The sequence below is a fragment of the Rissa tridactyla genome, chromosome 5 (assembly GCF_028500815.1).
Source record: "Rissa tridactyla isolate bRisTri1 chromosome 5, bRisTri1.patW.cur.20221130, whole genome shotgun sequence".
Lineage (NCBI taxonomy): Eukaryota > Metazoa > Chordata > Aves > Charadriiformes > Laridae > Rissa > Rissa tridactyla.
The window spans coordinates 11,187,890-11,203,601 of record NC_071470.1 but is presented as its reverse complement, the minus strand read 5'-3'; the positions used below and the strand labels follow the sequence as shown (position 1 = coordinate 11,203,601).

Sequence of the window (15,712 nt, the reverse complement as noted above, 5' to 3'; positions counted from 1 at the left end):
AAATATTTGGCAGAAAGGTCTGAGACACTCCCCTGGCGACCATTTCATGTTGTAAAGGGTTCCGTTGTAGACCACTGTGAGCCTGGGGTGGAGGGCGCACGGCTTTCATAAACATCTGTAGTTCCTCTATCTGGACAGTTACAGGCAAATCCAAGTTAAATTTGGATTTAAATGTATTTGTGGCACTGGTAATAAGGTGTTTAATCTGTTCTGGTTTATGTCCATACGACACACATTCACAGGCAGGTTTAGCTGAGGGAAGGAGGGACATTTGGCTGGGGTGTTGGATGCCAGAATGGGAAGTTGATCCCAGACCACAGTTAGCGTGTCCTTGCTGGCTGGGTAAGTTACTGCCCAACTGTTGGCGTTCCGTTATGAACTGTCAGGATTTGGGCTACAGTATTTCAACTAAGGTGGGTCTGAAACCTCATCGCTCAATACATCCCCGCAGCTTCTAGGAAACTGTTCCTTTTTCCATTCAACAGTAATAATACCAGCAAGAAGAAATATTAAAGGGGAAGCTTGCTATGGCAGGTTTTGAGTGGGATGAAATTTGGGTGACCCGGAGAACTTCAAATTGCAAATCACCAGGATTTCCTATCATAGCCTTGAATTGCATATGTTTCTTTTCCAGTCAAAGCATGCTTACACATGTGTAACGGTGCCTATCTGCTCTCGGTTAAACTTTAGCTTTGTATATCAAATATGTGTTTTTTTTGTATAAGTCATCTAAAAAGAGCCTCTAAGTCCCTAAGATGTACATGTTGCAGAAGATTAAAGAAAAAAGAAAGAACAAATATAATATTGGAAGAAAAGCAAGACAGAGAACAGAAACAGAGCAAGGAAACAGAGGACAGAAGAACGTGTAAGTAGGCAAGAAGCTCTGGGCAGGCACTGCAGATGCACTTTACTTACTGCAAGAATCATCCTTCACGATATTTAATATACTGACAACCAAGCAAGGAGACATAAAAACTAGCTTTATGCATGCTGTAGAGGAAGGAGATTCTAAAGCCTAACAAGCTTTATTTCCAGCCCACCCAAGTCAGCAAAGTAGTAAAGAAATAGAGAGGAAGGAAGTGATTTTGTGAGTCATCGCAAAATGGGTTGGTCATTTCTCCCCACTGAATTCTAAGAATAGAGAAAAAAACTATGAAGCGTAGGGTAGATGTAAATAAAAAATAAAAATGTTTATGGGCATTATCCAAAATACTACAGGTAGTCCTGATACCAGCTGCACCAAAACTGTCCTGTAACGTTCTAACAGAGGATGGGCGAACAAAGAATTCAAAGAACGAAGAGCAATAGTGAATTATGTTTTTTTTCTGTTTCTTATTAAAGCATTCAACATTAAAACTACCATTGTACCTGTCTATGCATATACTCAGAGTGGTTGGTTAATGTAGTGTTTGAGAATGCATTAAAGGGTATTGCAGAAGTAATTTAATCTCTACAATACTTTTTGAAATATAAATTGATTTAAGAGGAGCTATGGGGAAAATAGTTACATCACAGGATAGGATCTTCGGAGCACTATCTCCACACAGAACAGCTCAGAAATAAATCCAGAGTCTTTTACCGAAGCCTATATAGCAGTTGTCTTCTTATGGACAGTTGCATCTACCAGGTAGAAATTTTTAAATTACTATATGAGTTACCAAAAACTTTTGCTCCTTTTCCAAAATATTCCTAAACATGAAAACTGTAATTTACCTGTGCCTGTGCTTTAGGAGTAGATGTTTCGGGACACAATATGCAGATATTTATGAATGTGTTTGCCACGAGCCTCACACGTACCCAGCGTGCACAACAGATGCTCAAGTCAGTGTACAGGCAATGCTCTTTCCGTACAGTGAAATCAAAGTAGGCACGGACACAAGAAGGTAGGAGGTAGGGGAGCATTCGTTGGTACATTCGTTAGTACTGCTCAAATAGCAGCTACACAGCCCTAAAGCCCCACCTAAAGCCCAGTTATGGCTTTCAATGTAAAGCTCCGTTAATGCACAAATTTCTACTAGCCATGTACTATTGAGCAGAGTGGCACAATATTATTATGCAAGAATATCCAAAAAGACAGAAAGTTTAAGAAGATTAATATTTCAAACCTCAAAACACTCTTGTGAAAACTGAGGTAGAATGACTCACAGTTTGATCAAACTGTGAAAAATAAAAAACTAACCCAAGAAAGACCAGATCTACACACCACTCTTGTCTCAGCTCCACCACTTCCAAGGTGCCAGTGATGCTTCACCCACCACCTTTGCAGTTCCTCCAGTACCAGCTGAACCTTCCACAAGGGAAAAACTGATGGAAAATTCTTCCAGAGCTGAAGGTATTTTTCTAAGGGTTTTTTTGTCTGTACATTTGTCGCTTCACAACTGGAAAAAAAAAAAATTCAAGCATCTGAGATGCAACATGAGCTATGGGTTGGCTGAGTCAGAATCAGCCTCCTAATGAGGACTCTGGCACTGAGTACGAGCACTAAACCTCTCCAACCATGACACTATTAACACTGATGGTGACGAACTGAAGTCTGGGGCACAGGCCTTGACAACTCTGCCAAGGGCTGGCAGAAAAAGAGGAGGGACCATGCACTGCGAGCCAATTTGTGCATCAGTCCCATATATTCAAGGCATGGCCAGGTCACCAAGGCTGTGGGCAGGCATCTGGGGATCCCTGAGCCTCAGCTCACTAGGTGGAAGATCTCCACACCGGGCACTTTGCTGACATGCAGTTGTCTCCCTTTGGAAGTGAATGTCATGGCCTTATCCTAAGATAAGCTCTTGTAGTGAAGTTCATATCTTCTTTAAAGATAAGAGATGAAATTTGTCCTTACTCTACTAATAAAATGTATCCAACACCTGAAGCTTAGAGTAACTTTACTCTCCCAAAGCAGGGATGAAAATTAACCTATTGATTTAAGAATTACAACTATGTCTCCAAACACATAGGATGAAAAGGAGCAGAATAAATCAAAATATTCTAGTTTCTTTTCAATCCCTTTCCCACCCATCCAGCCACTATGATGACTATCTATAGCAGAGGGTGATTCTCCCTAATTTCACATCATCATTTTACTTGATCCCATTTTGCTTCACATCGGCAAAGGACAGTGTAGACCCTATGGCACTAAATTATTGTAATGGTCTAGTGGGAGGTGTCCCTGTCCATGGGAGGGGGGTTGGAACTAGATGATCTTTAAAGTCCCTTCCAACACAAAGCATTCTATAATTCTATGATTCTAATAATTTTGTCAAAAAACTTTTTTTTTTTTAAATCCTCAGATTTTTTTACCTTACCTTCTAAATCTTCACTTTAACACTCAATTTTATTCTAAGGTTAGATTCATTACGTTCCACTGAGACTGTAATGAAAACCCAAGAAGGTATTTAGACATAATAAGCTTGAGCATAAGGATTAAAGAGCACACCCGACTTCTATAAGCAGCCAGAAATGAGTCCAAAGGGAAAACTCTAACACAGGCTACTCTACACACTGAAATTAGAAGAGTACGTTCTCCAGGAATTTTACCCACACACCTGGAGAGTGCCAGGAACACCCAAAATTTCTGCAAATATACTCAGAGGAAACGGCCTCAAGTTGCACCAGGGGAGGTTTAGACCGGACATTAGGAAAGATTTCTTCACTGAAAGGGTTGTCAAGCGTTGGAACAGGCTGCCCAGGGAAGTGGTTGAGTCACCATCCCTGGAGGTATTTAAAAGACCTTTAAAAGTATTTAAAAGGTGTTTAAAATTGTAGATGTGGTACTTAGGGGCATGGTTTAGTGGTGGACTTGGCAGTGCTAGGTGAACAGTTGGACTCGATGATCTTAAAGGTCCCTTCCAACCTAGACAATTCTATGATTCTATGATTCTATGTCTGATGTATCAGGCCCCTCACATACAAAAGCATCCCGAGGATGGCAGATCCTCTGGTCCCCAGGCTGCACCCGCCCTCCGAGGACTCCTGGTGCATGGAGGTGAGTTCACTTCCTGTTCACAACGAGTGGCATAAGGTAATTTTCCCCTTAACTCTATTAATAGCCATAAAGCTATTAGTGCAGTAACAGCTATAAGGCAATGTAATTCCTTTTAGAAGGAATGACTCTTTCCTACTAACTCTTTTATCTACTGATAAAAAGAGTTGCACTAATTGACAACTCTTGGTAAGCTGCCTTTAGTCTGATTCCTCTGCATGTTTCCTTGCTCATTCCAACAGCATCCTGGCCTGCATCAGGAACAGTGCGGTGAGTAAGACTAGCAAAGTGGTTGTTCCCCTGTACTTGACACTGGTGAGGCCTCACCTTGTGTACTGGGTCCAGTTTTGGGCCGCTCACCACAAAAAAAGACACTGAGGTGCTGGAGCGGGTCCAGAGAAGGGCAATGAGGCTGGTGAGGGATCTGGAGCACAAGTCTTATGAGGAGCAGCTGAGGGACCTGGGGTTGTTCAGCCTGGAGAAAAGGAGGCTGAGGGGAGGCCTTCTCGCTCTCTACAACTGCCTGTAGGCTGTAGCCAGGTGGGGGTCGGTGTCTTCTCCCAAGTAACAGGTGATAGGACAAGAGGAAACGGCCTCAAGTTGTACCAGGGGAGGTTTAGATTGGATATTAGGGAAAATTTCTTCACTGAAAGGGTTATCAAACATTGGAACAGGCTGCCCAGGGAAGTGGTTGAGTCACCATCCCTGGAGGTATTTAAAAGACAGGTAGACACTGTGCCTAGAGATAGGGTTTAGTGATGGTTTTTGTCAGCGTGAGGATGATGGTTGGACTCGATGATCTGAAAGGTCCCTTCCAACCTAGGCGATTCTGTGATTCCATGATTCTCTCCCCCTCCGGCAGGGAGGCGTCTCCCGGGCCCGTCCCGGGAGGGAGGGAGGGCAGGAGGGAGGGAGGGCGGACACGCGCGGGGCGGGGAGATGCGCGGCCCGGCCTCTCCCCGCTCCGGTGACCGGAGCCTTAACGGCGGCGGAGGGGGCTGGCCGGGGTGGGGGGGGACTGTCGGTACCCGGACCCCGCCGGGAGCGATGCCTCCCCCGCGGCCGGGGGGCAGCCTCCGCCGCTGTCCCCCGCGGGTGCGCGGAGCGGCGGCTGCGGGACGCGGGGGTCCGGTACCCGCCGCCCAGGAGCCGGGAGGCGGCGGCGGCGGCGGGGGGGGGGCGGCGATGTCCTCGCTGGTGAAGGAGGAGCTGGCGAAGAGGCTGTTCGGCCCCCGGCGGCTGAGGCTGCAGGAGTTCATCGAGGTGGAGGAGGGCTCGGGCGCCCAGCGATGCTACCTGTGCGCCGCAGGTAGCGGGGTGGTGCGCGGGGGGGTGCGGGGGATGCGCGGAGGGGTGCGGGGGGATGCGCGGGAGAGAGGCCGGGGCTCAAACTCATGCACGCTTGCAGGCATCAGTTGTAATTTATAGAGCTTTTGTCCTTTGCCTTGGTCTAATGTCCTATGTGTTGTCCCAGTTACTTTGGTAACAATAAATTAGTCTCGTGGTTTGAATAAATCCACATTTGGGTTAGTAATTAGCACGAACTGTGAGTAAAACAAGATTGCCGTGAGTGCTAAACTTGATTATCTGGCTCTTTGCTAAATTTGATTTCAAGTGTATCTGCTTCATAACTAAATCTGATTTCAAGTGTATCTGTTCCATAACCTTTTCAAAACAAGGTTTCAGAAAAGCTCATTTGTTCTATTTTATTTTATTTTATTTCACAACACTGAAGGATACTGCGAAAGAGAAATGCTCTCACCCGTAAGTAGTTAGGTTGAAGTGAACGTTTCTTCCATCCCATTTCCTCTTCAGGCTCAAAACACATATATAACAGGTAGACAAAATCTATGTACTTGAGACATAGATTGGGTTAACATCCAATATGGGGTGATGTCAACCGTATTCTGTGATCATGATCTTTGTAAACATCTGAAGTTTTTAGAATATTTAAGTTGTTTTACAGATTACTGGAAATAGGGAGCAAGCTATGTTCCCTGCACTCACGTGATTTTAGTAGAACAGGCTTTGTATTTTAGAACTGTAAAAAAGAGTTTTAAGAAATGGATTCCTGAATGTCATAGAGCTTGTAAATGCACAGAAATACCAACCTGATTCATATTTTATAAAACTATCCAGTAGAATTACGTTTAGTTGCATGTGGTAGATCTAAACAGTTCACTGTTATGAAACATCCAAAGAGGAGAAATAACATTACGGACCTTTAAAATCTTTACTAAAAATTTCTTTTTAAGGTTGAGGAGAACAAGCCATAAGGGAAGCCCCTAATGAGATTAACTGATTGGAAGTGACATAAAGACCAAGTGACAAAGAAGACATAAAGGAAAGCTTATGTAGCATATTAAGAGTGGGATCTCTCCAGTATCCAATATTAAACTCTTAATATATTCAGGCATAGTCAAGTAAGTGGTGAGTAGAGTGGAAATCTGATTCTGAAGGATGGGTTGCATCTGGCTGCCAGCAGCTACTGTAATCTGCTGTGATTCCGTAGGAGCAAAACACATTATCTAAAATCTTACCCCTGACATGCAACCCCAGTATATTCCTGTTGATTTCAAATTACCATAATTTTAAAAAAAAAAAATAATAATTAAAATCAGTCAAACTATAGGCAAAACTTTAGAAGGCTGTGCCTTTTGAAATCTATATTGCAACAAAATCTTGGTGTGGATAACTGAACAATCTTATTTTTGTGCCATATGCCCAACATCATTTCCCTTCCTTTTCACAACAGCAAGTCTCAGTTCTTGGGTGATGGCAATAGTGTCCTTTCACCAAAGGCTTTATAAACCCTGGAGGAACCTAAAGCTGAAACGCAACCACATTCAGGAATTTTCACAGTCCAGTAATGGTATGCCTGAGAAGAAAAGTAGGGATAACATCCTATTTTCCAGCAGAGACTCTGAAAAAGGTGTTCAGTCCATGGAAGACAAGAAGTAGTTTGTGATCTATGAAGGCATTGCCATAGCCCTGCCCTCACCAAGAAAAGCTTTTAGAGTTTAATAGGACGAAATGGCAGATCTAAGCTCATGTTCTATGTAAAAAATTAAATTTTCTTTAACTTTGTCAGCTGAGTGCAACAACAAGCAGTATCAAAAATACAGGAAAAGTAAAGAAAGACTTTTTTATTGTTGTTTTTTATTTTTAGTTGAAAATAGTCTGCCCAAGTTTCACCACTGGGCAGGACATACTCCTGGTTTAATTTTTCTTAACACATCTGTGCCATATGTCTTTGTGCCATATGATTTCTGCTCCTGCATGGGGGTAGACAGGTGGCAGTGTGTGGGACGTGGGGGCCACTAGGACGTCCCCCTGTATTTCTGACAGGACTGGGGGCTTTTGGGCTTGTTTCTTTTCATTTTAACTCCTGAGGGAGACAACATATTCCCTCACAAGCAAGCAAACAAGCAAAATGGGAGAAACTGAAAGCATGAAGAGAACTTTCTAAGATTAGCCTACTAGATTTGCTTGCAAATGAAAACCATTGTAACTTCTCCACAGAAGGTAATACAGTGGTGGTCCTTTGCTTAAAAGTCACTGAGCAACTATGACTCATAGGACCAGAAAGAAAAGCAGCAGTGATTTGTATTTTCCAGGCAGGGAAGCTGTAGGCCGAGCGAAATTGTCATCAATTTATATATTTTCCACTGTTTTTCTTTGCAATGGAAAGAAGGCATATCTCCAACATATATCCTTTGTTTGTCTTTATTTGAATAACTATTTTCTTATAGACGGGTGTGAAGTAAGAGATCTTTTAACAGGAGTAAGATAAAATTTGTCAAGTTTCACGATGCGCTTTCAAAAATCGAGGCAGCACTTAGAAATAAAAGAATTTTGCGCCTGCATCTGTAGCCTTGTGCTGTGATGTCAAAATGCTCCTACGAGACGTACGTGCCGTCTCGCCCTTTCCTTAGGCTACAGGATGGCTTGGGGAAGTAGCCTGCCTGCAGTCATCGTGCTGGACAGGCAGGAGATTGTTCAGGCTCCAGTGCTTTTCACACTCATTGTTGTGTGTTACAGAAATCCAACCTCCCACGCAGCACTCAGCGTAATCAATTAATAATGGTAGTTATTGCAAAGAGCATCTTGGTGCTCTTTTTACTCTCATTTCCCGCCCAAGTTGGAAAATAGTAATTTCAACAAAGACAGCACTGGGTCACTTGAAGCTTTAGGTAATATTTTCGATGTTATTTTTGTTAAGTGTCCTACTTACATATTTTATAGGGAAATAAGAATTTTCTCTTGAAAAAGTAATGGCTTCATAAGAGAATGCCCGGAATGGAAAGTATAGCACAAGTCATGTAAATACAGAGCCTTGGTAGCGGTTTTCCAGTTTTCTGACTCTAGTACCCCAAAAGATTCCCCTTAGAAGTAAGTAGGATAAGTGGATTATCCACACAGCTCCAGTGCCAGAATTAGGCTTTCATTGCACTGCTGGTGAATTCAGATGGAAGGCTTTTGCACAGACAACATTCTCTTTTCGCAGGATGAATAAAGTAAATCCTAATTCTACTAAAAGCTGCCAGGTTTCATAGGTTGAGAACATGGTGTTATTCCTACTACCTGGGCAAAATAAAACTATTAAGCCTGGTACAGCCCTGCCCATCATCATTTAAGTTATTATCTAAAACGTAGTTTGATTAAGTCTGTTATGATTGGAACTTTTGGGAATCGCTTGCATATCTAAACTATTTTTTTCTTGCAGTGACTAAAAGTGAAGAAGTAGAAATATGCATGGTTAAACACTTGCGAGTGGATCGAGAGGAGAAATATGAAATAGTTGAAAAGTGGTTTTTGAAAGATCTTGAGATGATTGATGGAAAAGAAGCAGATACTGTAAGTGTTATGTATGATTAAATACATATATTAGAGTATACTTTTCTTGTGCTGCAATTTGGGATACAAGTATTAAAATGCAGTTAAAATGCATTATCTGAAAAAGAGAGTTACGTAAAAAAAAATAAAAAAAAATAAATCAAACCTCCAAGGAATTTTGTTTTTTTTGCATGTGAGAGGCTCCACATCGCATTTGCACTGTTGGAGGGGGAGAGGAAGGATAGACTTTCTTGTTTTTGATCTTCATCTCTCTGGCTGAGATCTGGGGCACAAGCTGGATGTTTTCTAATTTGTTCATCATAACTGGGAACAAAAGTTCTCCGCCTGCAGCTCCCAGTGTGAACTGGAGTTAATCCCATAGATTTTAATTTCATTAATAAATAATAATTTAATGACATTAATTAATTTATTTAATGAATGAATTACATTTACTTAATAATAATTAAATAAATAATAATAAATAATTTCATTAAATATTTTTATAGTGATTGTGACCCTGACATTTGAGTGTGTGAACCTGTTCCCTGTGTGACAAAGTCAATGTGCAAAACATCTTGCAAGAAAGTGCATCGTTTGGTGTACCAGCTCATGAAATTGTGCCTCTTTCACGTAGCTTAATCTCACATTACATTGATCAATTAACTATTTGTGTATTTGTGTGTGTAAATATGAAACAGCTTTGGCTAGATCTGGCTGACCTTACTGCCAAAAAAAGCCCTAATTTCTCAGACACAACTTCAGAAGAGTAAAATGAGCCTGCAGTAGTACAATACAGAACACCAATAGTAGAATTAAATCCTATTTTACAAAAGCTAGAAGAATATGCTAAGGAGAATATCTTACTGCGTGGCTGAGAAGACATTTTAACAGTTGTCTGTGCATAATAAACGTAGTCCAGGAAAAATTTTTTTTCCCTTTGAAAGTGCTTTCAAGTGAACATAAAATAGAATTCAGATTACATTATCCTAGTGAAAGAGAAATGAAGAGCTCACAAGAAAGGTTTCAGAGCCTTACTCCCAGGAAAATAACAAACTGTGGTTGGTCTTCTGTCCTGTGCACATTGTCCTCAAGTCTAAAACCAGGAACCTGGGAGACGGAGGAGGTGAGCTCAGCTTCAGAGTATCCCTGCACCCTGGGAGCTCTTGGCAGTTCAGGCCAGAAGAGAAAAAAAGCCAAACCTTATAATTCCTTACATCCCTTCTCCAAGTTATCTTGCTTATGGAGATGCTCCTGTCCCTTCCCCAGCCAAGGCAGTCAGGGGATTTCCTTATCACTTGCCTGCATGAGTTTACTTTAGCTTTTTTCTGAAGTGTTGTGCTAAAATATCCTATAGAGATGATTCAGCCTTCCGTAACTGGGATGATCAAAATCTGTCTCATTTTTGGTTAAAGAAAAGCCTAAATGAACCTCAAACTCATAATTATAGGGTGATTAACACTGCTATAAATATTCATAATAGTTATTCATACCCACAGAATTTAACGGAATCTAGCTGCTGCTGGGATTAATTGTGCCAAAGAGCCAGGAAGCACAGAGAATTACGATTTAGGCAGGAAGGGCAATCAATATTCTTCTTCTGACAGGCATATATAGTTATAGTTCAAGGCAAGTGCTTTTCATATAGTGTTTTTTAGGCAACATGACAAAATGGTTCATTTCAAAACAAGATTGTAAAATCCCAATAAAGTGCAGCGTAACACTTGGCCAAACTGAAAGTTTTACTCAGGCAAAGCTCCTAATGGCAAAGAATGGCAGCTAATTACAAACCGATACTTTGTAAAGTTTTAAAAGATCTTTTAGTATGAATAGCAGAAAGATGCGAAGTCCTTTAGGAGTCCATCAAACTGAGAAAAAGCTCTGAAGGTAGCTGGGCAGAGAACAACAGATTGCAGTTCTAAAATTTGTAATGCATGTTATAATTTCATTCTCTCTCCGTTTTTTTAGGATAATCCATATTTTGATATGCACTTCCACAAAGTCTACAATCTGGAAGCATATAGTTGTGCATCTAAATATACCTTTGCTCGAACGCTAAACAAACTGAATGAAATGTACCTTAAGAAGGACTTGAAGATCGTGAACTTTGACGACACCTACCTAAATGATGACTCAATCTGGTCATCCAACAACAGGGATTGCTTAGTACTTATGAGGATATGCTTCTATGCTTCCAACCTTTTATGTCTCTCCCTGTGTCCTTTGTCCTAAAGATGCATTTTCTAACATTAAGGTTGACTGGTTGAATTCTGCTGACCAGCATTTCATAAATCATCTGATCAAAAAGATAGTAAGTAATATGCAGTATCTTCCCTGGAAGATCTCACCCATAACAGAAAATAACAGCTGGACTTGTGACAGCATTATATTACAGTAGAAGGAGAGGATGAATTAAAGCTGTATAGAGCAAGAGCTGAAGAGGAACAAAGCTGACTGACAACAAGAAGCCCAGTGACGTTGCCCAGTGTCAGTCAGCTAAGCTAACCGGCTGCTCTTCCCAGAGTCAATAAAGAAATGCCAACCCAGAAGGTCATTCAGAGAAGCTTCTGGTCAGAACGTCCTGCAAGAGAAGATTTCCTTTCTCTTTCGGCAGCCAAGAGAGTACAAGGAGACGAGCTGTGGACTAAACCAGCTGCGTACCTAAAGCTGACGGATGTAAATCACTCCTCGGAAATCATGGTCTGGTTACTGTCCTCTCTCAGAACCTGCCAGCTGTAAAATGGGGGAGTCACACAGGGGTACTGTGACTCACACTTTGCTGTTGTCTTTCATATGGACTCCCACCTTTGAAAACATTTGTGTAAATGTACTTTGGATTCAAAGTTGAATATCATCAAATACGGGAGAATGTATTTGAAAAACTGTATAAAATGTACAGCTTTCTACTTTATTTTTTAAATGTTATCCTACTGCTTGTATATAGGAAAGGCCATACCTTTGATTATCCAATCTGCAGAAATTATGTATTTATTCTAGATATTTGTTGTAAATTACATTAATTCTAACACAAATCTTAATAGTTACATATACCTTGCCAGTTGTGAAGGCAGCTTATGTGGGCAACGCTAATCTTCTGGAATTTGTAAGGACCTAAGCCTTACATTTGCCACCTAAATACTGTTAGAGAGAAGGACTATATCTATAGTAATTGCTTATGAAATGCAGTTGTTCTTTTCAGAATGTCTTTGGGATAATCCAGTGCAAGTATCTGTGTTGTAACATTTGATCCATAGACACAAGAAGTATTTGTCCAACATCCAGGTTTCACAAAACCATCTTCAGTACCAAGTATAATTCAGATTACTGTTACCTATGATACGTTGTCTTGTTTGGACTCTGTATTAATTGTAGAGGTCACAATCTTTTCTGTAATGTTTACAAATTCTTTGCTTAATAGGCACAAGGAAATATTTTCTGGGTGGAAAGCTCGTATCATTCATCTTGTAATAAAAACATAGAAGGTCTAATAATAAGAACTTCAGAGCATTCCTTTGGAAAAAAGTACAGGTATAGAGGTATAGTGAATTCCTGAAAAAAAATAATTGTTTGTATCATGTTAGAAACTGATAAGCTAAAAATGACTATAATGTTCAATCATATTTAATGGAATTGCATCAGTAGTTTATATCTTTCTATTCTTGTACTGTATAAACATTAAACTGACTATATTATAAGACAAATAAGCCTGCATTTTATGTGCAATAATATGCAATAAAATCTGTTTGGCATTTCTTCTGCCTGATAACATAATATTTCAGACATTCTTCTCTAAGTGATCAGACTAAACAAAAGGAAAGGAGAAAAAGGGACATTGTTCATGTAAATTATTTCAGTTATTATCAAAAGGAAAAATATTTTAAAAGATCTCTGTGGACCTAATCTGGGGACTCTTTACATTTACACTGTTCTTTATAAGATGTCAAATACCAAGACAGCGTGTAATTGCTAGACTGACCTGATCGCACTATGGAAAGTCTTTGTCCTGAGGTGCGGGAGATGGTCGCTTTGCGGTTTGTATAGCATAACTGCACCACAGGAGATAGAGAATATGCTAAATTATAAATGCAAAAAAACTGACAGGCTAAACAGCCCATCTTTCAATTAATGCAGAATTGTTTCCTACATCACATTTGCTGACATTGGATATATACAGAATGCAGTTTGAAATACAATGTCTGGGGATTCATCTGCTTCTCCTGGAAGACTACTCCAAAATTGAATAAGAAGAAACTTACAGGAGTAAAGGATTATCACAAATGCATTTGTAACATTCTTATAAAAGGTTTCAGTTAACTGATGGAGTGAATTAATACTTGAGGTTGTGGATATAATGTGGATTTTCTTCTGAACATAGAAATTATCAGCTGTTTTTGTTACTGAGAAGAGAAAAAAGATGGCAGCCTGAAAATGAAGAAGATTGATAATGAGCAAACAGAACTTCATGCTCACTTGTTTCAGAGGCAGAGAATAGAGGCTGCCATAAAAGGCAGGTGATGTTTTTTTCCTAAGTGTTTTTTTTTTACACTCTTTAACCAACATCAGAATTAAGAATATAGGGAAACCTATGACAAAAGAATTTGAGACTATTTTGTACATAGCATTTATCAATACCATATTTGTCTTATTCTATACTTAAAAAACATCAGTTTCCTGCAGCTCCATGCTATAAAAAGCATTTAATATCATAATTCAGATAAGACAGTTGCATATCAATAAAAAACACACTGGTGAAGTTCTACTGGAGTTCATGGATTTAAGATAATTTTCACCATATAAGTCCCATGGCTGTCTATTTAAAACAGAAGGACTCTTCTCCTGTGTGTTTATCTTTCATGCTTAGCTAATCCTTTTCTGCATCTTAAATTAAGCAAATACAAATCAATGCAGAATTTAAAAAAGAATTTTAGAAGTGAAACAGAGCAGGGAGCCTGTTCTGGACTGTGCATTCTGGGCTATTTCTCATTCTTCTCCTTTGGATATTGGAGTCATACATACAGTAACCCACCGCTTCCCAGCGAAAGCCTATACTGCTTCTTTCCCTGTCATCTACCTATTTCCCAATACTGTCAGTCACTTTCAGCATATAAATCTATCTTCTTGCAGTAAAACGAGTGATTATATTACATTATTTGCAATATGTAATTCAGGAGTATTTTGTCATGAGTTAAAGTCAGTATTGGAAGATGAAAGCCCCTTTTTAAAGAGCATCTGTGGAAAGCTGAAGTAGGAGAGGAGAGAATGGCACTGTGCGCCCTGTAAAATAATCACACGTCACTTTTAACATGTCTAACCACATTTTAGCATTAACAAACTAAGTTTTGGGGTTTTTTTTTGCCCTGAAGCAGAATTAACAGCTAAAGACAGGAAACTAGAAAGGTTTTGACCACCACCACCAAAAGCTTTATGAAACCCCATCCAATCTTTTATGGCTGCCTTGTCCAGTCTTTATAGATCTAGCCAGAGACAGTTCCATTTTGTGGCTGAATTGAGAAATTACCAAACTGTAACTTCTCTTTTAACCTTGGCCCTCATGAATGATATATTACAGAAGTATACAGCACGTTTTTTTGTAAGTCAGGAAATAGAAGTACATTCAGCAAGACTCTATTGGTCAGTAATGTTTAATGTTTTAAGTCAAGTGGAAAAATGATACAAGAAGGATGAATCAGTTTTACATGTTAAAAGTCCATGTTTTGGCAATTTGTAACATTAACTTGGAAAAGATGTTTTCTGTTGTTCTTTATTGGTCATGGCCTGGCTAATAAATTTTATCAACCATACCTTAAAGGCATACTGGTGTATTACTGTGAATAAATCATACAGTTCAAATAATCTGTAATTATTTCATCCTTCCCTTAACTCTGCGTGAAAGCCTTGAAGAAATATTACATTAATTTATATGAATAATGCTAAAAATGAATGAAGTATACCAATTGTGTGGAGAACCTCTGTCACAGCAAAGTTTGAGCCAGAAGGCAGTTCCAGTTCTCACTGAATTCAGCAGTGGCTACAAGTAGCTACGAGCAGATGTGAACATCGTTTCTCACACCAAATGGTTAGATACCAAATCCTAAATTTCATGATGACTAGTCACAGAGTAACTGTTCCCTCTGAATTATCACTGGCATTAAAGACTGTCAGTTATTAAGGGCACTTCTGCTTAGGGGTAGAGCCAAAATCTGAATGCTTTTCATTGAATCATAGAATCAGAATACCAGCTTAGGAGGGACCTCAAGGATCAGCTGGTTGAACCTTTCTTGGAAAAAGCACGGTCTAGACAAGATGGACCAGCACTCTGTCCAGCTGAATCTTAAAAGTGTCCAATGTTGAGGAATCCACAGCTTCCCTGGGGAGATTATTCCAGTGGCTGGTTGTTCTCATTGTGAAAAACTGTCCTCTTGTATCCAATTGGAATCTCCCCTGGAGTAATGTGTTCCCATCACACTTTGTCTTTTCCATGGGACTCCCTGTAAAAAGGGAGTCTCCACCTTCTTTGTAGCCACCCTTTAAATACTGGAACATGGTGATAAGGTCTCCCCTAAGCTTTCTTTTCTCAAGGCTGAACAAAGCCAGTTCTCTCAGCCTTTCCTCATATGGCAGGCTTCCCAGTCCTTTGATCATCTTGGTGGCCCTTCTCTGGACCCTCTCCAGCCTGTCCAGTATTAGCAGGGACCAAAACTGAAAAAGGTGTTCCAGGTGTGGCCTGACCAGTGCTGAGTAGAGTGGGATAATGACTTAGTCTCTCCTGGTGACGCCCTTGTTGGTGAAACCCAGCATCCTGTTGGCTTTCTTTGCTGCAGCGGCACACAGAATCACAGAATCACAGAACGGTCGGGGTAGGAAGGGACTTTCAGATATTATCTAGTCCACCCCCACCCCCGC

General features: G+C 40.3%; 1 protein-coding gene across 1 annotated transcript; it reads left to right on the top strand.

Annotated features, from left to right (window-relative positions):
* Window positions 1-5,161: 5,161 nt before the first annotated feature.
* EXOC1L (exocyst complex component 1 like) lies at window positions 5,162-11,041 on the top strand. Its single transcript, XM_054204089.1, has 3 exons — window positions 5,162-5,285; window positions 8,703-8,833; window positions 10,778-11,041. Exons 1-3 carry the CDS (start codon window positions 5,162-5,164, stop codon window positions 11,039-11,041), a joined length of 519 nt encoding a protein of 172 aa, XP_054060064.1.
* The last annotated feature ends 4,671 nt before the right edge of the window (window positions 11,042-15,712 follow it).

Bases quoted from the DNA above. Each gene is read 5' to 3' on its own strand.
- EXOC1L (XM_054204089.1), top strand. From the start codon at position 5,162: ATGTCCTCGCTGGTGAAGGAGGAGCTGGCGAAGAGGCTGTTCGGCCCC. The intron at 5,286-8,702 runs GTAGCGGGGTGG...TTTTTCTTGCAG, and splicing joins ATGCTACCTGTGCGCCGCAG to TGACTAAAAGTGAAGAAGTA. The intron at 8,834-10,777 runs GTAAGTGTTATG...CCGTTTTTTTAG, and splicing joins ATGGAAAAGAAGCAGATACT to GATAATCCATATTTTGATAT.